Source organism: Oncorhynchus mykiss, chromosome 1, assembly GCF_057628025.1.
Source record: "Oncorhynchus mykiss isolate SJ-2025 chromosome 1, ASM5762802v1, whole genome shotgun sequence".
In the NCBI taxonomy this organism is placed as follows: Eukaryota; Metazoa; Chordata; class Actinopteri; order Salmoniformes; family Salmonidae; genus Oncorhynchus; species Oncorhynchus mykiss.
This window is the reverse complement of record NC_143022.1, coordinates 11,345,531-11,370,810: the sequence shown is the minus strand read 5'-3', so window position 1 is coordinate 11,370,810 and position 25,280 is coordinate 11,345,531. Positions and strand designations below refer to the sequence as shown.

Below are 25,280 nucleotides of genomic sequence, written 5' to 3'. Positions count from 1 at the left end.
CACTGTGATAGTCTCAGAGGTCCGTTAAAAGCGCAGAGAGCATCATGAAGAACAAGGAACACACCAGGCAGGTCCGAGATACTGTTGTGAAGAAGTTTAAAGCCGGATTTGGATACAAAAAGATTTCCCAAGCTTTAAACATCCCAAGGAGCACTGTGCAAGCGATAATATTGAAATAGAAGGAGTATCAGACCACTGCAAATCTACCAAGACCTGGCCGTCCCTCTAAACTTTCAGCTCATACAAGGCGAAGACTGATCAGAGATGCAGCCAAGAGGCCCATGATCACTCTGGATGAACTGCAGAGATCTACAGCTGAGGTGGGAGACTCTGTCCATAGGACAACAATCAGTCGTATATTGCACAAATCTGGCCTTTATGGAAGAGTGGCAAGAAGAAAGCCATTTCTTAAAGATATCCATAAAAAGTGTTGGTTAAAGTTTGCCACAAGCCACCTGGGAGACACACCAAACATGTGGAAGAAGGTGCTCTGGTCAGATGAAACCAAAATTGAACTTTTTGGCAACAATGCAAAACGTTATGTTTGGCGTAAAAGCAACACAGCTGAACACACCATCCCCACTATCAAACATGGTGGTGGCAGCATCATGGTTTGGGCCTGCTTTTCTTCAGCAGGGACAGGGAAGATGGTTAAAATTGATGGGAAGATGGATGGAGCCAAATACAGGACCATTCTGGAAGAAAACCTGACGGAGTCTGCAAAAGACCTGAGACTGGGACGGAGATTTGTCTTCCAACAAGACAATGATCCAAAACATAAAGCAAAATCTACAATGGAATGGTTCAAAAATAAACATATCCAGGTGTTAGAATGGCCAAGTCAAAGTCCAGACCTGAATCCAATCGAGAATCTGTGGAAAGAACTGAAAACTGCTGTTCACAAATGCTCTCCATCCAACCTCACTGAGCTCGAGCTGTTTTGCAAGGAGGAATGGGAAAACATTTCAGTCTCTCGATGTGCAAAACTGATAGAGACATACCCCAAGCGACTTACAGCTGTAATCGCAGCAAAAGGTGGTGCTACAAAGTATTAACTTAAGGAGGCTGAATAATTTTGCACGCCCAATTTTTCAGTTTTTGATTTGTTAAAAAAGTTTGAAATATCCAATAAATGTCGTTCCACTTCATGATTGTGTCCCACTTGTTGATTCTTCACAAAAAAATACAGTTTTATATCTTTATGTTTGAAGCCTGAAATGTGGCAAAAGGTCGCAAAGTTCAAGGGGGCCGAATACTTTCGCAAGGCACTGTACATATTGAGGCCAGGTGACCTTTATTCCCACAAGAGGTTGTACAGAACTGACCTTTGTCCTTTGTCTCAGGGTCTTTATGGTAGCGTGGTGGTCACCGGCGGCAACACACTCATCTCGGGCTTCACGGACCGACTCACCAGAGAACTCTCTCAGAAGACCCCCCCTGTGAGTGAAGCACTAAAATATTTCTTGTTTACTTATTTTGTCCATTTCTTAGCAAATGTTCCTGTCCACAGTTCCTGTCGGTGTCTAATTTTGTCTTCTCTCCTGTGTTCAGAGCATGAGGCTGAAATTGATAGCCAACAACACAACGGTGGAGCGCAGGTTCAGTGCCTGGATAGGAGGCTCCATCTTGGCATCACTAGTGAGTTCACATCCATGTATACAGGGCATTCAGAAAGTATTCAGACCTCTTGACTTTTTCTACATTTTGTTACGTGACAGCCTTCTAAAATTGATTAAATTGTTGTTTTTCTCCTCATCAATCTACACTTTACCCCATAATGACAAATCAAAAATAGTTATATTTATTCCATTTTGCAAATGTAAAAAAAAATATACACTGCCGTTCAAAAGTTTGGGGTCACTTAGAAATGTCCTTGTTTTTGAAAGGAAATCACTTTTTTTTGTCCATTTTAAAATAACATAAAATTGATCAGAAATACAGTCTAGACATTGTTAATGTTGTAAGTGACTATTGTAGCTGAAACGGCAGATTTTCGAATGGAATATCTACAGTTGAAGGCGGATGTTTACATACACCTTAGCCAAATACATTTAAACTCAGTTTTTCACAATTCCTGACATTTAATCCCAGTAAAAATTCCCTGTCTTAGGTCAGTTAGGATCACCACTTTTATTTTAAGAATGTGAAATGTCAGAATAATAGAAGAAATAATCATTTATTTCAGCTTTTATTTATTTCTTCACATTCCCAGTGGGTCAGAAGTTTACATACACTCAATTAGTATTTGGTAGAATTGCCTTTAAATTGTTTAACTTGGTTCAAACGTTTCAGGTAGCCTTTCACAAGCTTCCCACAATAAGTTGGGTGAATTTTGGCCCATTTCTCCTGACAGAGCTGGTGTAACTGAGTCAGGTTTGTAGGCCTCCTTGCTCGCACACGCTTTTTCAGTTCTGCCCACATATTTTCTATAGGATTGAGGTCAGGGCTTTGCGATGGCCACTCCAATACCATGACTTTGTTGTCCTTAAGCCATTTTGCCACAACTTTGGAAGTATGCTTGTGGTCATTGTCCATTTGAAAGACCCATTTGCGACCAAGCTTTAACTTCCTGACTGATGTCTTGAGATGTTGCTTCAATATATCCACATAATGTTCCTACCTCATGATGCCATCTATTTTGTGAATTGCACCAGTCCCTCCTGCAGCAAAGCACCCCAACATGATGCTGCCACCCCCACAACATGATGCTGCCACCCCCGTGTTTCACTGTTGGGATGGTGATCTTCGGCTTGCAAGCCTCCTCCTTGTTCTTCCAAACATGGTCATTATGGCCAAACAGTTCTATTTTTGTTTCATCAGACCAGAGGAAATTTCTCCAAAAGGTACGATCTTTGTCCCCATGTGCAGTTGCAAACCGTAGTCTGGCTTTTATATGGCGGTTTTGGAGCAGTGGCGTCTTCCTTGCTGAGCGGCGTCTTCCTTGCTGAGCGGCATTTCAGGTTATGTCGATATAGGACTCGTTTTACTGTGGATATAGACACTTTTGTACCTGTTTTCTCCAGCATCTTCAAGGTCCATTTCTGTTCTGGGATTGATTTGCATTTTTTGCACCAGAGTACATTCATCTCTATGAGACAGAACGTGTCTCCTTCCTGGGTGGTATGACGGCTGCGTGGTCTCATGTTGTTTATACTGGCGTACTATTGTTTGTACAGATGAACGTGGTACCTTCAGGTGTTTGGAAATTGCTCCCAAGGATGAACCAGACTTGTAGAGGTCTAACAATTTATTTTCTGAGGTCTTGGCTGATGACTTTTGATTTTCCCATGATGTCAAGCAAAGAGGCACTGAGTTTGAAGGTGGGCCTTGAAATACATCCACAGGTACACCTCCAATTGACTCAAATTATGTCAATTAGCCAATCAGAAGCTTCTAAAGCCATGACATAATTTCTGGAATTTTCCAAGCTGTTTAAAGGTACAGTCAACTTAGTGTATGTAAACTTCTGACCCACTGGATCATTTTGGACCTAAGGATCATTTTGGACTTGGCGCTCCGGTACCGCTTGCCGTGCAGTAGTGTAACCGATGTGAAATGGCTAGCTAGTTAGCGGGGTGCGCGCTAATAGCGTTTCAATCAGTGAGTGTCACTTGCTCTGAGACCTTGAAGTAGTTGTTCCCCTTGCTCTGCAAGGACCGCGGCTCTTGTGGAGCAATGGGTAACGATGCTTCGAGGGTGGCTGTTGTTGATGTGTGCAGAGGGTCCCTGGTTTGAGCCCAGTTAGGGGCGAAGAGAGGGATGGAAGCTTTACTGTTACAGTAGCAAGTCTACGACTTGTGGGACTGGAGTCTTAGACAAGTTTTTGGGGCCTTCTGACACCACCTAGTATATAGGTCCTGGATGGCAGGAAGCTTGTCCCTAGTGATGTATTCGGCTGTATGCACCACCCTCTGTAGTGCCTTAAGGTTGGATGCCGAGCAGTTGATGCAACCAGTGCTCTCGATGGTGCAGCTGCATAACTTTTTCAGGATCTGGGGACCCATGCCAAATCTTTTCAGTCTCCTGAGGGGGAAAAGGAGTTGTCGTGCCCTCTTCATCAGTGTCTTGGTGCGTTTGGACCATGATAGTTTGTTGGTGATGTGGACACCAAGGAACTTAATTCTCAATCCGCTCCACTACAGCCCTGTTGATGTGAATGGGGGAGTGTTCTGCCCTCCTTTTCCTGTAGTCCACGATCATCTCCTTTGTTTTGCTCATGTTAAGGGAGAGGTTGTTGTTCTGGCACCACACTGCCAGGTCTCTGACCTCCTCCCTATATGCTGTCTCATCATTGTCTGTGATCAGGCCCACCCGTTGTGTCGTCAGCAAACTTAATGATGGTGTTGGAGTCGTGCTGGCCATGCAGGAGGGGACTATGCACACACCCCTGAGGGCCCCCCATGTTGAGGATCAGTGTGGAAGATGTGGTGTTGCCTACCCTTACCACCTGGGGGTGGCCCTTCAGGAAGTCCAGGGTCCAGTTGCAGAGGGAGGTGTTCAGTTCCAGCTTTGTGGGCACTGTGGTGTTGAATGCTGAGCTGTAGTCAATGAACAGCATTCTCACATAGGTGTTCCTTTTGACCAGTTGGGAAAGGGCAGTATAGATCACGATTGATATTGCATCATCTGTGAATCTGTTGGGGCGGTATGCGAATAGAAGTGGATATATAGGGTTTCTGGGATGATGGTGTTGATGTGAGCCTTGACCAGCCTTTCACAGGCTATGGGGTAATAGTCATTTAGGCAGGTTACCTTCACTTTCTTGGGCACAGGGACTATGGTGGTCTGTTTGAAACATGTAGGTATTACAGAGGTTGAAAATGTCAGTGAAGACACTTGCCAGTTGGTCCGCGCATGCTCGGAGCACACGTCCCTGTAATCCATCTGACCCCTTGTGAATGTTGACCTTTTTAAAGGTTTTGCTCTGATTGGCTACAGAGAGCGTTTTCAGTCGTACCGAACAGCTGATGCTCTCATGCATGCCTCAGTGTTGCTTGCCTTGAAGCGAGCATAAAAGGCACCTAGCCCGTCTGGCAGACTTGTGTCACTGGGCAGCTTGCGGCTGGGTTTCCCTTTGTTGTCCGTAATAGTTTGCAAGCCTTGCCACATCCAACGAGCATCAGAACCGATGTAGTAGGATTCAATCTTAGTCCTGTATTTACGCTTTGTGTTACGCTCGTCGTCGGAATGAGGAGACCAAGGTGCAGCGTGTTAAGTGTACATCTTACTTTATTAGATGAACACCAAAAAAACACTAAAATATAAACAAACATAATGCTCATAAGTATGATCCCCAATCAGAGACAACGATAGATGGCTGCCTCTGATTGGGAACCATACCAGTCCAAACAAAGAAATAGATCACCTAGATTGCCCACCCTAGTCACACCCTGACCTAACCAACCACTTTGCCTGTTTGATGGTTAGTCTGAGGGCATAGCAGGATTTCATATAAGTGTCTGGATTAGTGTCCCGCTCCTTGAAAGAAGCAGCTCTAGCCTTTAGCGCGATGTGGATGTTGCCTGTAATCCATGGCTTCTGTCGGGGATATGTACATACGGTCACTGTGGACACGACGTTGTCGATCCACTTATTGATGTAGCCTGTGACTGAGGTGGTATACTCCTCAATGCATGTGGATGAATCGCAGAACATATTACAGTCTGTGCTAGCAAAACAGTCAACATATGACAACAAATGAATGCAATCTCATTTAATGAGGAAAATTATCTTGGGTTGGAGAAGCTTTGTTGAAAGACTGTGGGAAGATGCAATGCCTTTGGAGGCAGCCGTGCTGCAATCTAGACTTACTGGAGAGGTTCGCTCAGGAGAACCTTGGAGAGGTTCAAACATGTCTTCACATGGTGTTCAGGACCTTGACAAGGAGATGTCATTCAGCTGAGACAGAACGCCACCTACCAATATGTTGACCTCAAGGGACATACAGTGCCTTGCGAAAGTATTCGGCCCCCTTGAACTTTGCGACCTTTTGCCACATTTCAGGCTTCAAACATAAAGATATAAAACTATTTTTTTGTGAAGAATCAACAACAAGTGGGACACAATCATGAAGTGGAACGACATTTATTGGATATTTCAAACTTTTTTAACAAATCAAAAACTGAAAAATTGGGCGTGCAAAATTATTCAGCCCCCTTAAGTTAATACTTTGTAGCGCCACCTTTTGCTGCGATTACAGCTGTAAGTCGCTTGGGGTATGTCTCTATCAGTTTTGCACATCGAGAGACTGAAATTTTTTCCCATTCCTCCTTGCAAAACAGCTCGAGCTCAGTGGGGTTGGATGGAGAGCATTTGTGAACAGCAGTTTTCAGTTCTTTCCACAGATTCTCGATTGGATTCAGGTCTGTACTTTGACTTGGCCATTCTAACACCTGGATATGTTTATTTTTGAACCATTCCATTGTAGATTTTGCTTTATGTTTTGGATCATTGTCTTGTTGGAAGACAAATCTCCGTCCCAGTCTCAGGTCTTTTGCAGACTCCATCAGGTTTTCTTCCAGAATGGTCCTGTATTTGACTCCATCCATCTTCCCATCAATTTTAACCATCTTCCCTGTCCCTGCTGAAGAAAAGCAGGCCCAAACCATGATGCTGCCACCGCCATGTTTGACAGTGGGGATGGTGTGTTCAGCTGTGTTGCTTTTACGCCGAACATAACGTTTTGCATTGTTGCCAAAAAGTTCAATTTTGGTTTCATCTGACCAGAGCACCTTCTTCCACATGTTTGGTGTGTCTCCCAGGTGGCTTGTGGCAAACTTTAAACAACACTTTTTATGGATATCTTTAAGAAATGGCTTTCTTCTTGCCACTCTTCCATAAAGGCCAGATTTGTGCAATATACGACTGATTGTTGTCCTATGGACAGAGTCTCCCACCTCAGCTGTAGATCTTTGCAGTTCATCCAGAGTGATCATGGGCCTCTTGGCTGCATCTCTGATCAGTCTTCTCCTTGTATGAGCTGAAAGTTTAGAGGGACGGCCAGATCTTGCTAGATTTGCAGTGGTCTGATACTCCTTCCATTTCAATATTATCGCTTGCACAGTGCTCCTTGGGATGTTTAAAGCTTGGGAAATCTTTTTGTATCCAAATCCGGCTTTAAACTTCTTCACAACAGTATCTCGGACCTGCCTGGTGTGTTCCTTGTTCTTCATGATGCTCTCTGCGCTTTTAACGGACCTCTGAGACTATCACAGTGCAGGTGCATTTATACGGAGACTTGATTACACACAGGTGGATTGTATTTATCATCATTAGTCATTTAGGTCAACATTGGATCATTCAGAGATCCTCACTGAACTTCTGGAGAGATTGCTGCACTGAAAGTAAAGGGGCTGAATAATTTTGCACGCCCAATTTTTCAGTTTTTGATTTGTTAAAAAAGTTTGAAATATCCAATAAATGTCGTTCCACTTCATTATTGTGTCCCACTTGTTGTTGATTCTTCACAAAAAAATACAGGTTTATATCTTCGTTTGAAGCCTGAAATGTGGCAAAAGGTCGCAAAGTTCAAGGGGGCCGAATACTTTCGCAAGGCACTGTATATTGACAGTGTGTTAGTGCTCTCGCCACAGCGAGGCAGCAGCCTCCACTGAGCAGCTCAGCAGCAGCCTCCACTGAGCAGCTCAGCAGCAGCCTCCACTGAGCAGCTCAGCAGCCTCCACTGATATATACTTCTACTCTATTGCAATGCTTCTGGTCTCTTGCACACTATGATTTGTCTATTTGTTTTGGGATTTGTGTGTTGGCCTGTTTTGAAATAGTTTGATAATAACCTACTACTTTGACCTAATGCACTTCATCAATGATGGTGGTTGTATTGTTTGGGATTTGTACTGATAAGCATCATGTTGTCTTACTCTAGGGAACTTTCCAGCAAATGTGGATCTCAAAACAGGAGTACGAAGAGGGTGGGAAGCAGTGCGTAGACAGGAAGTGCCCTTGATCGACCACCAACAGCACCTGCTGCCTCCAGAACTCACAATAACATGTCTAGTTTAACCTTTTACTGTGAGCTCAGGAACACCCAAGGACGGTAGTTCTGTCGATTTAAAAAAACGTTTTTTTAAAAACTGGATAATGGAATCTGCCTTTATCATTTTTTGTAGAAAACATGAACTATAACGAACCGTGTCACATATTCCATTGCTATGAAAAGGGTGAAAGGCTGAGTTCCTTTTGACTCCATCTTCAGTATGCCATTTTCAGTTTGTTTATGGACCTTATATTCTGATCTCAACCTTGTTGACAGGTAAGAAACACTTGGTTAGTGTATGTGTCTTATCCAATGGGTTGTCAGGTGAACGTTGAAGATGCTTCTTGGAGGTGATCTAATGATGTCATTGAATCGCTGTCATTGAGTTGCTCACTGGACAAGACAATTATTCACTGAAAATTAAATCTGTCTTTTATTTCACTTTTGTTGATACTTGATTGGCTATTTGCTGTCTTTTGAAAATACAAAAATAAATATAACTGTTTTATGAAGCACTTGTAGACATTCATTGTTTTCAAAATCATATTTTCAGCAAAACAGATACATACGTTTACAATATGACATCAAATAAAGTAAGTGATATGTAAATGATTGTCAAAAGGCTCCAACCACCCAAGTCATAGACTGTTCACTCTGCTACCACACGGCAAGCGATACGAGAGCACCAAGTCTGGGACAAAAGGCTCCTTAACAGCTTCTACCCCCAAGTCATTAGACTGCTGAACAGCTTCTACCCCCAAGTCATTAGACTGCTGAACAGCTTCTACCCCCAAGCCATAAGACTGCTGAACAGCTTCTACCCCCAAGCCATAAGACTGCTGAACAGCTTCTACCCCCAAGCCATTAGACTGCTGAACAGCTTCTACCCCCAAGCCATTAGACTGCTGAACAGCTTCTACCCCCAAGCCATTAGACTGCTGAACAGCTTCTACCCCCAAGTCATCAGACTGCTGAACAGCTTCTACCCCCAAGTCATTAGACTGCTGAACAGCTTCTACCCCCAAGTCATTAGACTGCTGAACAGCTTCTACCCCCAAGTCATTAGACTGCTGAACAGCTTCTACCCCCAAGTCATTAGACTGCTGAACAGCTTCTACCCCCAAGTCATTAGACTGCTGAACAGCTTCTACCCCCAAGTCATTAGACTGCTGAACAGTTTCTACCCCCAAGTCATTAGACTGCTGAACAGCTTCTACCCCCAAGTCATTAGACTGCTGAACAGCTTCTACCCCCAAGTCATTAGACTGCTGAACAGCTTCTACCCCCAAGTCATTAGACTGCTGAACAGCTTCTACCCCCAAGTCATCAGACTGCTGAACGTTAATTAAATGGCCACCTGCACTATTTGCATTGACCCCCTTAGTTATTGATGTATTTTTCTAATTGTTTTCCACTGACTCTCTTGAATTGGCTCGATGCACATTCACTACACTCTACCCACACATTCACTGTCCGACTTTCACACTAGCTGCTGCTACTGTGTTTATTATCTATCCTGATTGACTAGTCAATTTTACCCTTACCTACATGTACAGTGCCTTGCGAAAGTATTCTGCCCCCTTGAACTTTGCGACCTTTTGCCACATTTCAGGCTTCAAACATAAAGATATAAAACTGTATTATTTTGTGAAGAATCAACAACAAGTGGGACACAATCATTAAGTGGAACGACATTTATTGGATATTTCAAACTTTTTTAACAAATCAAAAACTGAAAAATTGGGCGTCCAAATTATTCAGCCTCCTTAAGTTAATACTTTGTAGCGCCACCTTTTGCTGCGATTACAGCTGTAAGTCGCTTGGGGTATGTCTCTATCAGTTTTGCACATCGAGAGACTGAAATGTTCCATTGTAGATTTTGCTTTATGTTTTGGATCATTGTCTTGTTGGAAGACAAATCTCCGTCCCAGTCTCAGGTCTTTTGCAGACTCTGTCAGGTTTTCTTCCAGAATGGTCCTGTATTTGGCTCCATCCATCTTCCCATCAATTTTAACCATCTTCCCTGTCCCTGCTGAAGAAAAGCAGGCCCAAACCATGATGCTGCCACCACCATGTTTGATAGTGGGGATGGTGTGTTCAGCTGTGTTGCTTTTACGCCAAACATAACGTTTTGCATTGTTGCCAAAAAGTTCAATTTTGGTTTCATCTGACCAGAGCACCTTCTTCCACATGTTTGGTGTGTCTCCCAGGTGGCTTGTGGCAAACTTTAACCAACACTTTTTATGGATATCTTTAAGAAATGGCTTTCTTCTTGCCACTCTTCCATAAAGGCCAGATTTGTGCAATATACGACTGATTGTTGTCCTATGGACAGAGTCTCCCACCTCAGCTGTAGATCTCTGCAGTTCATCCAGAGTGATCATGGGCCTCTTGGCTGCATCTCTGATCAGTCTTCTCCTTGTATGAGCTGAAAGTTTAGAGGGACGGCCAGGTCTTGGTAGATTTGCAGTGGTCTGATACTCCTTCTATTTCAATATTATCGCTTGCACAGTGCTCCTTGGGATGTTTAAAGCTTGGGAAATCTTTTTGTATCCAAATCCGGCTTTAAACTTCTTCACAACAGTATCTCGGACCTGCCTGGTGTGTTCCTTGTTCTTCATGATGCTCTCTGCGCTTTTAACGGACCTCTGAGACTATCACAGTGCAGGTGCATTTATACGGAGACTTGATTACACACAAGTGGATTGTATTTATCATCATTAGTCATTTAGGTCAACATTGGATCATTCAGAGATCCTCACTGAATTTCTGGAGAGAGTTCGCTGCACTGAAATTAAAGGGGCTGAATAATTTTGCAAGCCCAATTTTTCAGTCTTTGATTTGTTAAAAAAGTTAGAAATATCCAATAAATGTTGTTCCACTTCATGATTGTGTCCCACTTGTTGTTGATTCACCACAAAAAAATACAGTTTTATATCTTTATGTTTGAAGCCTGAAATGTGGCAAAAGGTCGCAAAGTTCAAGGGGGCCGAATACTTTCGCAAGGCACTGTACATACTGTATTACCTCAACTACCTCGCACCCATGCACATTGACTCGGTACTGGTACTCCTTGTATATAGCCTTGTTATTGTTATTGTGTTACTATTTAGAAAATATTTTCTTACTTTTTAACTCTGCATTGTTGGGAATGGGCTCGTAATAAAGCATCTCACAGTTGTTTTCGGCGTATGTGACCAATACGATTAGATTCTCATCTGAACAAATGAATGCTCTCGTTGTTATAATGAGGAATTTATTTAAATAATTTGGTTTTCCTTGAAGATTTGAATGTGCTGAGAAAGCCTTTCGTGATGGATCTAGACAATCTGGTGAAAAGGGAGGGTTTGCGACTCTTCTCTTCAAGTGGGAAGGACGATGCGATATCATAAATTCCCTCTGGAGAAAAGGAGCCATGAGATATTGTCATCGTCTCTGCAACGAAAGACCATCCAGCATGCCATCAATTTACATTTTTACTCATTTATCAGACACTCTTATCCAGAGAGACTTACAAGGAGCAATTAGGATGAAGTGCCTTGCTCAAGAGCACATTGACAGATTTTGCCTTGTGAACTCAGGGATTCTGAACCAGCAACCTATCGGTTACTGGCCCAACCTCTTAACCCACTAGGCTACCACCCAGCAGCAGGGCTTACCTGTAAAGTACACAGTAGGGGAAATGTTCTGAGGCTGGTACTCCAGAGACTCTTGAGGACAGAGGTTCTTACTAACATTCTTGGAACCCTGGTTGGTGGGAAAAGGCACATTAAAACAAACTGAAATGTTTTCGATATCTTAAAGTACAGCATATCAACTGCAAAGAACCAGTGCAATGCCATGACACAAAGAATCATATAAAAGGTCAACAGCAGTGTTATTCATGAAAGTGTACTATACCTTTGTATTGACCTGCTCTCCAGTACTGCTGATGGTATCCCTTTCCAAATCAAACACGCCTTCTACAATGTCACTGGTGGCCACGCTGGTAGCGGACTCAAAATAACATTTAGCAGTGGCTTTGGTGATCATTTGAAGAATGACCATGCAAGTAGAAGTCTTTGGATCGTTCTGGACTGAAACATCAAAGTTTATGTTTTCATACTCATCTGACCACTGTCTCAGGAAGCACTTCACTGTCTCTTCAGCAAATATCTGGAGAAGCTGAGAGGAGAGCTCCTTGGATATGGCACATTGTTCCTTTCCCCATTTCAGCCTTGAAAGAATGGAGTCTGAAGCACTTTTGGCTGCTTCCAATGTTAAGACCTGTGGAGTGCTGTGGCTGTCCTGAATGGCTATCACTTTATCCACCAATTCATGGCTGAAAATGTGGATGGTCCAAGTGGAAATGATTTTTCTCAATTTCCTAACAGCAGATCGGAGGTCGTCAAGATGAGAAGCACCCTGTCCATTTTCCTGTGTGTTCTCAACACTTTCCACCATAATGTCCACTACCACCCCAGCAGCTTGCCTGACTTTGTCCACAAAGGTTACAGGAAGTAAGTCCTCTGTGTGAAAGAAGTCCTCAATGATTGTGTTTCTAACAATGGGAAAGTCAATCTGAGCAGGAAACTCAGTGGGGATGGGAGTCCCGGGTAAAGCAAAGTGCCATTTCGACTGCCTTAATTTTGAAGTAGGTGTTAGAGAGATAGAAGAGCGTGAAGAAGAGGTATTTCTTGTATTTTGGCTGTCAGCACTCCTACAACGGATCGTGTCAATATCCTCCAGCATGGATCCTGAGAGCTCAGTGGTTTTAGGTAGTAATTTGTGCGGAATGTCCACACAGGCATCGTTTCCACCAGGTGTAACACTGCTCTGGTTGACCTCAAGATGGCCGAGACTTGCTCTTTGTGATGCAGGACTGCTTTGATACGTAAAGATTTGGATTGAACCAAGTGTTGTGTCTGATCTTTGAAGATCTTTTCTGAGAAACTCCGTAATCTTACTTTGCAGACTGTAGTAGATGTTACGAGCAACAGACCAGATCCTTTTCTCAGAAACCTGTCCAGTGGTGAGCAGGGAGGTTCCAGATACCATGTCAGATGATTGGGTGGTCTGGGTGAGCTCCTGCTGGTCTTTCACCATGGTTTGTATAATATCAGTAGATGTGGTGGATGTAGATACAGACTGAAGGTACTGTTCTGTTGTACCTTCCTCCACAATGTTAAATGATCTAGAGAGGACCTCACTCACTCCTTTCTCAGCTTTAGTTTGGAACTCATGACTAGAGAGTTTTTGGAGGCTCTTTGTAGAAAGACTGTGGGAAGATGCAATGCCTTTGGAGGCAGCCGTGCTGCAATCTAGACTTACTGGAGAGGTTCGCTCAGGAGAACCTTGGAGACGTTCAAACATGTCTTCACATGGTGTTGGGGACCTTGACAAGGAGATGTCCTTCAGCTGAGACAGAACATCACCTACCAACATGTTGACCTCAAGGGACATATCAGATATTTTCTTTCCTACTGTGGAGAAGCAAGGTGCATTTGATGCCTGATCCTCGCATGAGGTCAAGATTGTTGAAATTACCTCTTTGGTACTATTGGTCAGTAGAGCCTCGTCTGTTTCAGTCCAGAGAAGTTTTGAACTCTCGCTGACACCCCTGTGTAGAGCCACTTCAAGGTTCAAACTGTGCAAGTGAGGCACACTCTTACTAGCTTGCCTCAAGTCCTGGCTTGCCAAACAAATGTGCTCCTTAGTCCCAAGATGTCCAGAGTCCTCTGTGGGTATATGACTAGACGTTCTGCTCAGCATGTCTGACCTCCGCTGATGAATGATGAAGTCCTTTAATGTCTTCTGAATATTGTTATATAAACTAGTGGTAGCAGACCAGATCCTGCTCTGTAGCTTTTGTGCATTTTCCTGGAGGTCAGGTTCTCTCTCCTCTACTTCTGCAGGTTGCGCCGAGCTCTGCAGGTCTTCCACAAATGTTTCAATGATGCCAAAGGCAGCAGAATCCGCACAAATATCCTTTGACCATGTGTACTGGTTTTGAATGGAACAAGACCTGGATGCTACAGAATAAGCAGGCTTTGCACTAGTTAAGCTACTGGTGGACTTTTTAACTAGGAACTCACTCACTGCTTGAGTGGCATTTCTCTTAAATTCCTCACTTGAGAGTTTTCTAATACAATCTAACAGACTGGTCAAAGAAGCTGTGGCCTTACTTCTGCTGTCCTCAATTTGACAGGGGAACTCACATACTATTGGTGATGAGGCCCTGGAATGGGCAATATCCCCAAGCTGAGCCAGAACACCCTCTACAAATGTCTCTCTCTCAATAGAGAAGCCTGATCCTTTTTCTCCAACAGTGTACAGGGGGTCCTCCTTTGACATCTCAGTGTTGTACAAGACCAGAAGCTCTGAGATGACTTCTTTGGTGCAAGTTGTCAGAAGGAGCTTGCTTTCTTCTGACTCAGTTTTTGCCCAAAGAAGTTTTGAGCTCTCACTTAGGCCTCTTTGTAAAGTAACTTCACCAGTGGACTCTGGCAACTGAGGCTCACTCTTACTGGGCCTATATTTCATGTCTAAGCAAGGAAGTGGAACTGTCTCCTTAAACTCAGAATTTGTGATGTTGTCATCAGATGTGACAATGCTCTTTAGGGCAAATCGCTGAAGCTTTTCGAAATAATCTTTCAAGTTGTTTTGGATGCTGTGGTAAATGTGAACAGCAGCAGACCAGGCACTCTTCTGTTGGGGACTCTCTTCAGATTCAGCCAAGGACTTCATATCTGACACGAAAGTCTTAACAACTACTGACGCTGCTGAGCCCACTGGGTGAATTGACTCTGTCTTTACAATGCCAGACAATGTTTGACCTGATACAGCACCTGTTAACTCAGACTGAATGACTGAACTAGGAAAGCTCAAACTACTGACTTTTTTGGCAAGAACTCCACTCACTGCTTGTATTGCTGATGTTTGAAACTCCCGGCTAGAGAGTTTTTGGATGCTCTTAGATGTGAGCGTGCAGGAGGAACCAGATTCACTAATATTGTAGCTGCTCTCGTATTTCCTTATCAGGGCATCAAGATCCTCAATGAAGCCAACATGCGATGCCAAAAACGTGATCTTGTCCTTCAGATCTTCCAGCAAATTCTGTTCGTTCTCGTCAACAAAAGCCACCATTGTGTCAGAGATGGTGGTCATGACTTGCCCTGTTAGACTCTTGCTCTCTTGGTCAACTTTTTCAAGTTTAACAGCCAGCTCTCTCACCATGCTCTCAGTCACCTTGGTCTGTGAGTCTCCCCTTACCGGTGTCACTAGAGAGGTGTGACTTGCGGAGGCACTCTTAACGACCACTGATAAGGCCGACTTGACATCTTTAGCCAACTCTGCCATTACAGCAGGGGTTAGCATCATAGAGCCTGCACTTCCAGATGGAGAATTGGACATGCATGCAAGTTTGGAGAGAGAACCTTGCAGGCTGTCCTGCACACAGGTGACAAGGGTGTCCTCTGAGACACCCAAGAGGACTTGTAGCGTCTCAGAGTTGGTTGTTTTCTTCTGCACATCAGACAGAGAGGTTAGAGTCCTTGGGGAAAAAAACGCAGAAATCATCAAAGTCAAACAAATAATATGTAAGGCTGTGATGCACATTCAGTGTGTCAAATACATCTGCACCATTGAAAACAATGAGGAAAACGCTGCTGTTTCTCTGAGAAAAAACCTTAGTGTGATGTCAGCCTAACTGCTTAATTTCTAAAGCCCAATAAAATGTATTTTGTATAAGTCATTTGTATTGAAACTGGCCTGTAGATATCCATCTATCCTGGCAATATCTATCCTCTACAAAAATCCAAATTGCTATAAACTTCAAATACTGTAACTTCTAATAACTTCAAGGACAATCATAAATACAAGGCAGTTTGAAGAAATGTTAAAGGGAAATTTCTAAATGTTTCAACTTCATATTCATCATCTCCAGCACCACCCCAACATCAGCATATGTGAAAAACAGGCATTTCTATGTTTTGTAGTAAAAAAGAAAGAGGAAGATAAGTGTTTTCTATGACATCATCAACCAATTAGTAGGAAATGCCTACTCATAATTGGTTAAAATCACACGATGCACACTGATGATGTCATTAGAATCTAGAGCTGAGCATTTAACCAACATTTTTGTTATTTTTCGGTTTTTAAACAACTAATTGACCGACGTCGGCTCAATTATTTGAATTCCATATAGTTAATTTTTTTCTTCTTCTGTGAGCTCGATGCTCAGTTTCTGTAGAGATAAATCAGATCAAGCACGAACTATGCAATGTAGTAGGGAGTTGTAGTTTCCAACAAGCCAATATTCTACATAGTTTAGCACAGAAAATATGGCAATTAATTCCCACAATCCATTGCACGCCCACTTGCTTGTCCACTCTGTGTGGAGCAGATACGGAAACCTCATTGACTGAGACGGAGAGACGAGAGAATGCATGAGAGAGATAAAAAGCAGTTGCGTTGCGAGGATTCTCTACCTGGAAATACATGATCTAAGTGATTGACAGTTGGTGTTCAGCGGTCATAAAAGTAGGTCTTATTTACTTAGAAGAACTACTAAAATAGTGATTTTGTCAGACAGGATAAGCAGCAGCTCTATAGAGATGAGTTGATGACTTGGAATGAAATAATAAAGTCATCAAATAAATATTTTATATGAGAAAGTAAATGATGGTTGATAAGTCATTAACAGTAATGGACAGTCACTACCATCATGGGACTTTTATTCATTGTTTTATTATGTGTTTGAGTTTATTTTATTTATTTTTTATTTTTACAGGGACAGTGCACATTAATCAACGTTTCAGTAAAAGTGCCGGTTTTAGCCAGCCGGCTAATTTTCAACCGCAGTCCCTGGGCAGGTTATTAAAAACAATTACAATATAGACAATAGCAGCATAGAACAAGCAAGACATAGCAACATAGGACAAGCAAGACGTAGCATACAGACAGAGCAACATAGGACAAGCAAGACGTAGCATACAGACATAGCAACATAGGACAAGCAAGACGTAGCATACAGACAGAGCAACATAGGACAAGCAAGACGTAGCATACAGACATAGCAACATAGGACAAGCAAGACGTAGCATACAGACAGAGCAACATAGGACAAGCAAGACGTAGCATACAGACAGAGCAACATAGGACAAGCAAGACGTAGCATACAGACAGAGCAACATAGGACAAGCAAGACGTAGCATACAGACATAGCAACATAGGACAAGCAAGACGTAGCATACAGACAGAGCAACATAGGACAAGCAAGACATAGCATACAGACAGAGCAACATAGGACAAGCAAGACGTAGCATACAGACAGAGCAACATAGGACAAGCAAGACGTAGCATACAGACAGAGCAACATAGGACAAGCAAGACGTAGCATACAGACAGAGCAACATAGGACAAGCAAGACATAGCATACAGACAGAGCAACATAGGACAAGCAAGACGTAGCATACAGACAGAGCAACATAGGACAAGCAAGACGTAGCATACAGACAGAGCAACATAGGACAAGCAAGACGTAGCATACAGACAGAGCAACATAGGACAAGCAAGACGTAGCATACAGACAGAGCAACATAGGACAAGCAAGACGTAGCATACAGACAGAGCAACATAGGACAAGCAAGACGTAGCATACAGACATAGCAACATAGGACAAGCAAGACGTAGCATACAGACAGAGCAACATAGGACAAGCAAGACGTAGCATACAGACATAGCAACATAGGACAAGCAAGACGTAGCATACAGACAGAGCAACATAGGACAAGCAAGACGTAGCATACAGACAGAGCAACATAGGACAAGCAAGACGTAGCATACAGACATAGCAACATAGGACAAGCAAGACGTAGCATACAGACAGAGCAACATAGGACAAGCAAGACGTAGCATACAGACAGAGCAACATAGGACAAGCAAGACGTAGCATACAGACAGAGCAACATAGGACAAGCAAGACGTAGCATACAGACAGAGCAACATAGGACAAGCAAGACGTAGCATACAGACAGAGCAACATAGGACAAGCAAGACGTAGCATACAGACATAGCAACATAGGACAAGCAAGACGTAGCATACAGACAGAGCAACATAGGACAAGCAAGACGTAGCATACAGACAGAGCAACATAGGACAAGCAAGACGTAGCATACAGACAGAGCAACATAGGACAAGCAAGACGTAGCATACAGACAGAGCAACATAGGACAAGCAAGACGTAGCATACAGACAGAGCAACATAGGACAAGCAAGACGTAGCATACAGACAGAGCAACATAGGACAAGCAAGACGTAGCATACAGACATAGCAACATAGGACAAGCAAGACGTAGCATACAGACAGAGCAACATAGGACAAGCAAGACGTAGCATACAGACAGAGCAACATAGGACAAGCAAGACGTAGCATACAGACAGAGCAACATAGGACAAGCAAGACGTAGCATACAGACATAGCAACATAGGACAAGCAAGACGTAGCATACAGACAGAGCAACATAGGACAAGCAAGACGTAGCATACAGACAGAGCAACATAGGACAAGCAAGACGTAGCATACAGACAGAGCAACATAGGACAAGCAAGACGTAGCATACAGACAGAGCAACATAGGACAAGCAAGACGTAGCATACAGACAGAGCAACATAGGACAAGCAAGACGTAGCATACAGACAGAGCAACATAGGACAAGCAAGACGTAGCATACAGACAGAGCAACATAGGACAAGCAAGACGTAGCATACAGACAGAGCAACATAGGACAAGCAAGACGTAGCATACAGACAGAGCAACATAGGACAAGCAAGACGTAGCATACAGACAGAGCAACATAGGACAAGCAAGACGTAGCATACAGACAGAGCAACATAGGACAAGCAAGACGTAGCATACAGACAGAGCAACATAGGACAAGCAAGACGTAGCATACAGACAGAGCAACATAGGACAAGCAAGACGTAGCATACAGACAGAGCAACATAGGACAAGCAAGACGTAGCATACAGACAGAGCAACATAGGACAAGCAAGACGTAGCATACAGACAGAGCAACATAGGACAAGCAAGACGTAGCATACAGACAGAGCAACATAGGACAAGCAAGACGTAGCATACAGACAGAGCAACATAGGACAAGCAAGACGTAGCATACAGACAGAGCAACATAGGACAAGCAAGACGTAGCATACAGGCAGAGCAACATAGGACAAGCAAGACGTAGCATACAGGCAGAGCAACATAGGACAAGCAAGACGTAGCATACAGACAGAGCAACATAGGACAAGCAAGACGTAGCATACAGACAGAGCAACATAGGACAAGCAAGACGTAGCATACAGACAGAGCAACATAGGACAAGCAAGACGTAGCATACAGACAGAGCAACATAGGACAAGCAAGACGTAGCATACAGACAGAGCAACATAAAACAAAAAGCGTCAAGACAAAATTCATAAAAGCAACAAAGTTTCCACACCTCACAAGCTACAGACAACAGACAACATGGAAAGCGGCAACACACAGCTAGGGACCATGTTCACAAATCTGATTGACCTTTAGCCATGTCTTCAAGCATTTTGTGAAAGTGTGATATGTGGTGCAGTTATGTGTGTCTGATGGCAGTGTATTCCAGACATGGGAAGCTCTCACAGAGAATGCAGATTTACTAAAGGTGCTTTTCCTTAGGGGAACTATACAGTCACCTCTCATGGCAGACCTTGTGGATCTGCTGCCATATGTCTGGGTTTTCTGTTTAACAAAAATATTGAGTGGAGGGGGAGCCAGGCCATTAAGGATCTTGAATACAAGACATGCGTCGGTGTATTGCACAAGATTTTCCCAACTCAAGAGCTCATGCTTTCTAAGGATGTGACAATGATGATGGCTATTGGGCTTCCTATCAAGCACTTTGAGAGCCTGTTTGTAGACAGACTGAATAGGTTTTAATGTTGTACAGCAAGCTTGGGCCCAACTAGTCAAGCAGTATGTTAAGTGGGGGAGTATCATAGATTTGAAGTACAGTTTTGCTACCTCTGTAGTCAAACAATTTCGTATAAATCGAAAATTAGCTAGGTTGAATTTGGTTATTTGAATTACCTTTTTCACATGCTTTTTAAAAGAGAGGTTGGAATCAAGTATGATGCCAAGGTACTTAAAATCGGATACCACCTGGAGCTTCTCCCCTGACACATAGACATCTGGCTCAGTAGCATCTGTTGTTACAGCATTCAACACACATAATCCATAGTGCATTCAATGTCTAAAAAAAGTATTGAAATCCAAAACCGTGATTATTTTTTTAATATTTGAATCGAAACCAAACCAACCTCAAAAAGCACTAATTTCTCAGCACTATTGGAAACAGTTACGTCCCTCTATATTTTTTTTACTACAAAGCATGGAAATGTGTAATTTTCACATATGGTGATGCTGGAGATGAATACGAAGTTGTTAAATTTCCCTTTAAGAACATACCTCATGGCCCCCTTGGGCAGGTAGCTTCCACTGCCCAGACTGCCCTTAGTCAGGTAAATCTCCTTGAACTTAAGTTGTGATTCCTGCTCTTCTTCCTCTTCCTGCTCCATACAGTTGGAGGAAGGGTAGGGAGTCGGGATGCGAAAGCTATTGTAAGACTTTCGACTGCCTGGCCTCTTAGGTACACCAGCCTCAGTAAATCTCACGCGGGACTTGGTGTTAGTCTTATCGTCTAACAGACTGGTGAGTGACGCTGTGACAGATCTCTGTGACAATGGAGAGGAGGCAGTATCTTGGATGCCCAGTAGTTCGTAAAGACCTGGGATGATGATCTGCATCAGCTTGTCCGATAAAAACTGGACAATCCTCAGACACAAGCCGGCAAGCTGTTGTTTTGTCAGCTGTATTCCAGAAACAGAAGAAGTGTTTTAAAATGTTGCATAGTGTGTCTTTCAAAAGCTTATGAACAAGGTTAAACATTAGGCAGAGTTTTCATGGTAATCTGATTAAATTGTCAGTAACATGATCTTACCGGGTCAAACATGCCCTCACGAATCCCCCTCCATTGCCTGAAAACAATATTGTTATAAATGTTGTCATATCAGGATGCGTGGCAGAATTGTTTTTATTTAATTATTTGCCTGATCGTGAAGTTATACTTGCTTTGTGTCAGTTGTTTTGGCAAAATTGCAATGTGACAACTTTTCTAGCAATGAATTTTTTTTTCCGATTGATCAGTTTCTAATTTGATCCTATTTCCTTGAAGGTGTGATAGTACCAAAGAAAACAGAACATACTTCTCAGTTAGGTTTTGAAGGAAGTCCATAAGTGTCAGATGTTCCACATTGTTGAGCTTTCCCTCTTCTGTGGTTTCCATCACTGAGGTTGCTCTGCTCCTGGTACAATTGCTCTGCTCCTGGTAGAAATGTAATTATATTGCAAATAATCAAACTTAATAAACAACAAATATCATACTGAAATAATTATTAACTGTTAAAGAGTGGAGGAGCATTGGCAACGTTGGGCCAATTAAACAACTGCAACACAACAGAGATGGTTGTGGTATGTCAACATTGCCAATGATAGCATCACTATAACATTTTATTGGATTAATGTTGTAATATGAAATGACAAGGTCAACTTACCATCTCATTGACAGCTTCAGAGGTCAGGTGGTCATCCACCACACAGACAGGCAGGTCTAGAGACTGGGACAAGGCTCTATGGTCATAAGCAGGAGAGAATGGAAACAACATCAGAGCAGTCCCAATGGCAGAATCTAACCACTGTTTTCATGTCAAAGACTCACTTAGTAGTTAATACATGGCCACAAATAATGAGCGGTTCAAATAGATCGGCTGGGGACTTGACCCTACAAATGACTCCATGAATGACGCCTGACCTGCCCCATAACAAGTTCTTTCTTATTAGTCTCTCTCTCTTAATCTCCACACAAATATCTAACTGGACAGAGTGTAAGTGGCCTTACCTGACTCTCTCAGTGTCAGAAACATCATAGTCTTGTTGTTCTATGTCCTCCAGGGACATCTCAGCTACAGCAGACGGGGCAAAGCCCGGGATGATCTCTCAAACTGAAAATAATGACTGTTTATGTGAACTGAACCATTTACAGTGGCTTGCGAAAGTATTCACCCCCCTTGGCATTTTCCCTATTTTGTTGCCTTATAACCTGGAATTAAAATAGATTTTTGCACTGTCAACTGTGGGACCTTAGGTATGTGCCTTTCCAAATCATGTCCAATCAATTGAATTTACCCCAGGTGGACTCCAATCATGTTGTAGAAATACCTCAAGGATGATCAAGGGAAACAGGATGCACCGGTGCTCAATTTCGAGTCTCATAGCTAAGGGTTTGAATACTTATGTAAATAAGGTATTTCTGTTTTTTTCCGTTTTAAATTGCAAAAATGTCTAAACTGTTTTTGCTTTGTCATTATGGGATATTGTGTGTAGATTGATGAGGAAAATGTTGTATGTAATCCATTTTAGAATAAGGCTGTAATGTAAAAAATGAAATGTGTAAAAAGTCAAGGGGTCTGAATACTTTCCAAATGCACTGAAGCAGTCTATAAGATATATCTTATTACAGTTTAGGCCTACCTTGTTATTTTATTCCATCTGGCAATATCATATTAATGGATTAAATCTATTTAGTTTGTTTTGTTGCTAGTATTTTTATTAATTGTTTGAAAATACAAGTATTATCTACTTTCTGAAGGACAGCCAAGTTGATAGGCAACATAGAACCTACAGACAATTATGACATCATTGGAACACATGCACGTGTCACAAACACCTTTAGCCCAAAAAAGCAGTGTAGCAGTGCTGCCCAAGCTGGGGGCGATACACTTTTATTAGGCTTTTATTCAGATTCACAAACAATGCTCTAATTGAAGTCAATGAGTAAACATGTAGCAACATGGCTGAGCTTTAACGTGTAAGTAGAAGTTGACACTAACTATATGTATAATCCTAAAATGCTTGCCCTAAATACCAGTCTACAACCCAGGTATGTCTCCTGCTATTTATAGTATCTTTCAAGTACATCTTATTACAGTTTAGGCCTATCTTATTATTTTCTTCCATCTACCAATATCTTTTTAAGGGCAAATACACACACGTGTTGTAGGCCAATGAACTCCATAGTTTTAATCAGAGTTTATAATAAGGAAGGGGAATTCTGTAACAGGTTATGACATCAAAGGTATGGCAGCTATGGAGAATCATTTTCAAAACAATGTCCAAAGCGGGAAATCATTGGATGTGATTCATTCAATTCTATGCAATTTCATCTTTGAGGACTGACATGGAAGCAACCATTACACAACCCTGAACTCAATAACCCCACCCCAGTTTCAGAAGAGATATCAAACCATATCTTGTCATTCTGTATTACATTCTGTATTACATCCACTGTGCCTGGACAGTGATGGATGGCTATATGGAGCATCCTTGTCCATCATGTTCAGTGTGTTAGTGCTCTCACCACAGCGAGGCAGCAGAGTACCAGTTGAGGTAGGTGCAGGCAGAGCGTAGTAATTAAAGGCAGTGGTAGCCTATCCATCCCCATATCAACACCTGCAGCATCTCATGACACGCGCTCACACTCCCCCATTTACCACAACTTCCAAACTAACTGGACCTAAAACAATGTGTAACTTCGTGGCCTTTCCAAGTCAGGATCACACCTAATACCAAAGAGCTAGAGGATAAACCACAAATAAATTCATGTTTCCTAAAACAATGTGTAACTTCGTGGCCATTCCAAGTCAGGATCACACCTAATACCAAATAGCTAAAGAGGATAAACCTCAAATAAATGCATGTTTCCTAAAACAATGTGTAACTTCGTGGCCATTCCAAGTCAGGATCACACCTAATACCAAATAGCTAAAGAGGATAAACCACAAATAAATTAATGTTTTGTAGGGGGGAGTTGACGATTATGTGGCGGTTGTTTCACTATCGATGATGAAATTGCATTAAATCAAAAGAGTCAGACCCAATGATTTACTGTTCGTAAGGACAGAGTGCCACTAGTAATATTGAACATTAAGTCGAAATGTAGCTAGGGGAGTTCAAGATCCAAGATCACATTTTCTTTCTATGGATTAGCCCATCTGTCAAGTGTTGGTTGTCCAGTAAAAAACTCAAACTTCGAATTAAGATTATCAATCCGATTCTGTGATCAATGTGAATCTGTGAACAGTCTTGTGAATCTTTACTAGAGTCCCCATTAGCTAACGCTATAACGTTAGCTAATCTTCCTGTGGTCCAACACCAATTGATAAGACATTACAAACAATTACAAATGAAGACTTTACAAACATTTAACAAGTAGACAATACAGACAATTAAAATACCTGACATTCAACATTCAGTTGATGCTTTGTAGGTGATGCAATAGCTGTAAACTATAGAGCTCGTGGCCAAGGTGAGTTAAGTGGCTAGAGTGGTTTCCTGTATGCCCATGCTGCACATAGCCCACCCCAATGCACTAGTTAGCCTAGTAAACAAGCCTATACACCGCGGGTAAATTGCCACTATTCACTGTTACAGTGGTCAGAGATCACAGCCAGAAGCCTACCACTACCAACGGGCTACAACTGTTCAGTATTGTTGTCTAATTTATGGACATCGTCTATGTGACTTTTTTTTAATTATCAAGTAGGCCCAACACAGTTTCAGAAGATGTAGGTACATTTGACCAATATTCATGTATCCATTTTTCAGTTAGCATGGTCATGTTTCCTTTCACGTGAGAAATATTAACCAAAGCATCATTTTCCCTTGCTTATCTCCTTCAAAATACTGCAAGCTACAGAGCTATATAAATAATGACTGTATTGGCATGATTCCATACCTTATTATTGACTTCAATTGGAGGTGCAATTCACTCCTTTTGACGAGTAGGTTTGGTCCTCATTTCCAGAGCAAATGTGCAACAGTTCTACACACACATATTTAACTGTCTGTTTTCATTACATCATCAGCTACCTTTGTTACATCACGAAGCCAGCTGGCTAAATCTGGCACATTTACAGAAATACAGTAGATTGTCCCTGTCAAATACATTTGATAAAAAATAAATGTCCAAAACAAACAGTGGTGGAAAAAGTCCTCAATCAGTCAGTTGCAAACAGTATGACTCAAGTAAATGTGAAAGTTGCCCAGTAAAATACTACTTGGGAAGTATTTGGTTTGAAATATTCTCAAGTATCAAAAGTAAAAATAATTTTTAAAATTAAGCAAAGCAGACAACACAATTGTATTGCTTTTTTTGAATG

The 25,280-nt window shown here is 42.3% G+C and overlaps 2 protein-coding genes across 7 annotated transcripts in view; one reads left to right on the top strand and one right to left on the bottom strand.

Moving 5' to 3' along the window:
• LOC110532571 (actin-like protein 6A) overlaps positions 1–25,280 on the top strand; it is a 758,238-nt gene that overhangs the window by 9,566 nt on the left and 723,392 nt on the right. For 4 of the 6 annotated variants that reach the window (XM_090240343.1, XM_090240249.1, XM_090240310.1 and 1 more), the window contains exons 12-13: positions 1,344–1,439; positions 1,552–1,638. In XM_090240343.1, the coding sequence (XP_090096469.1) occupies positions 1,344–1,439; positions 1,552–1,638 (183 nt within the window). Of the gene's footprint in view, positions 1–1,343; positions 1,440–1,551; positions 1,639–7,882; positions 8,506–25,280 lie in introns of those variants that run through there. The other 2 variants (XM_036937204.2, XM_036937135.2) reach the window with 1 other exon arrangement.
• LOC118937363 (uncharacterized) lies at positions 11,236–21,383 on the bottom strand. The gene is made up of 6 exons (XM_090240482.1): positions 21,270–21,383; positions 21,005–21,041; positions 20,473–20,873; positions 11,894–15,524; positions 11,653–11,740; positions 11,236–11,428 (listed from the first exon to the last, which is right to left on the bottom strand). Exons 1-6 carry the CDS (start codon positions 21,347–21,349, stop codon positions 11,250–11,252), a joined length of 4,416 nt encoding a protein of 1,471 aa, XP_090096608.1. The 5' UTR covers positions 21,350–21,383; the 3' UTR covers positions 11,236–11,249.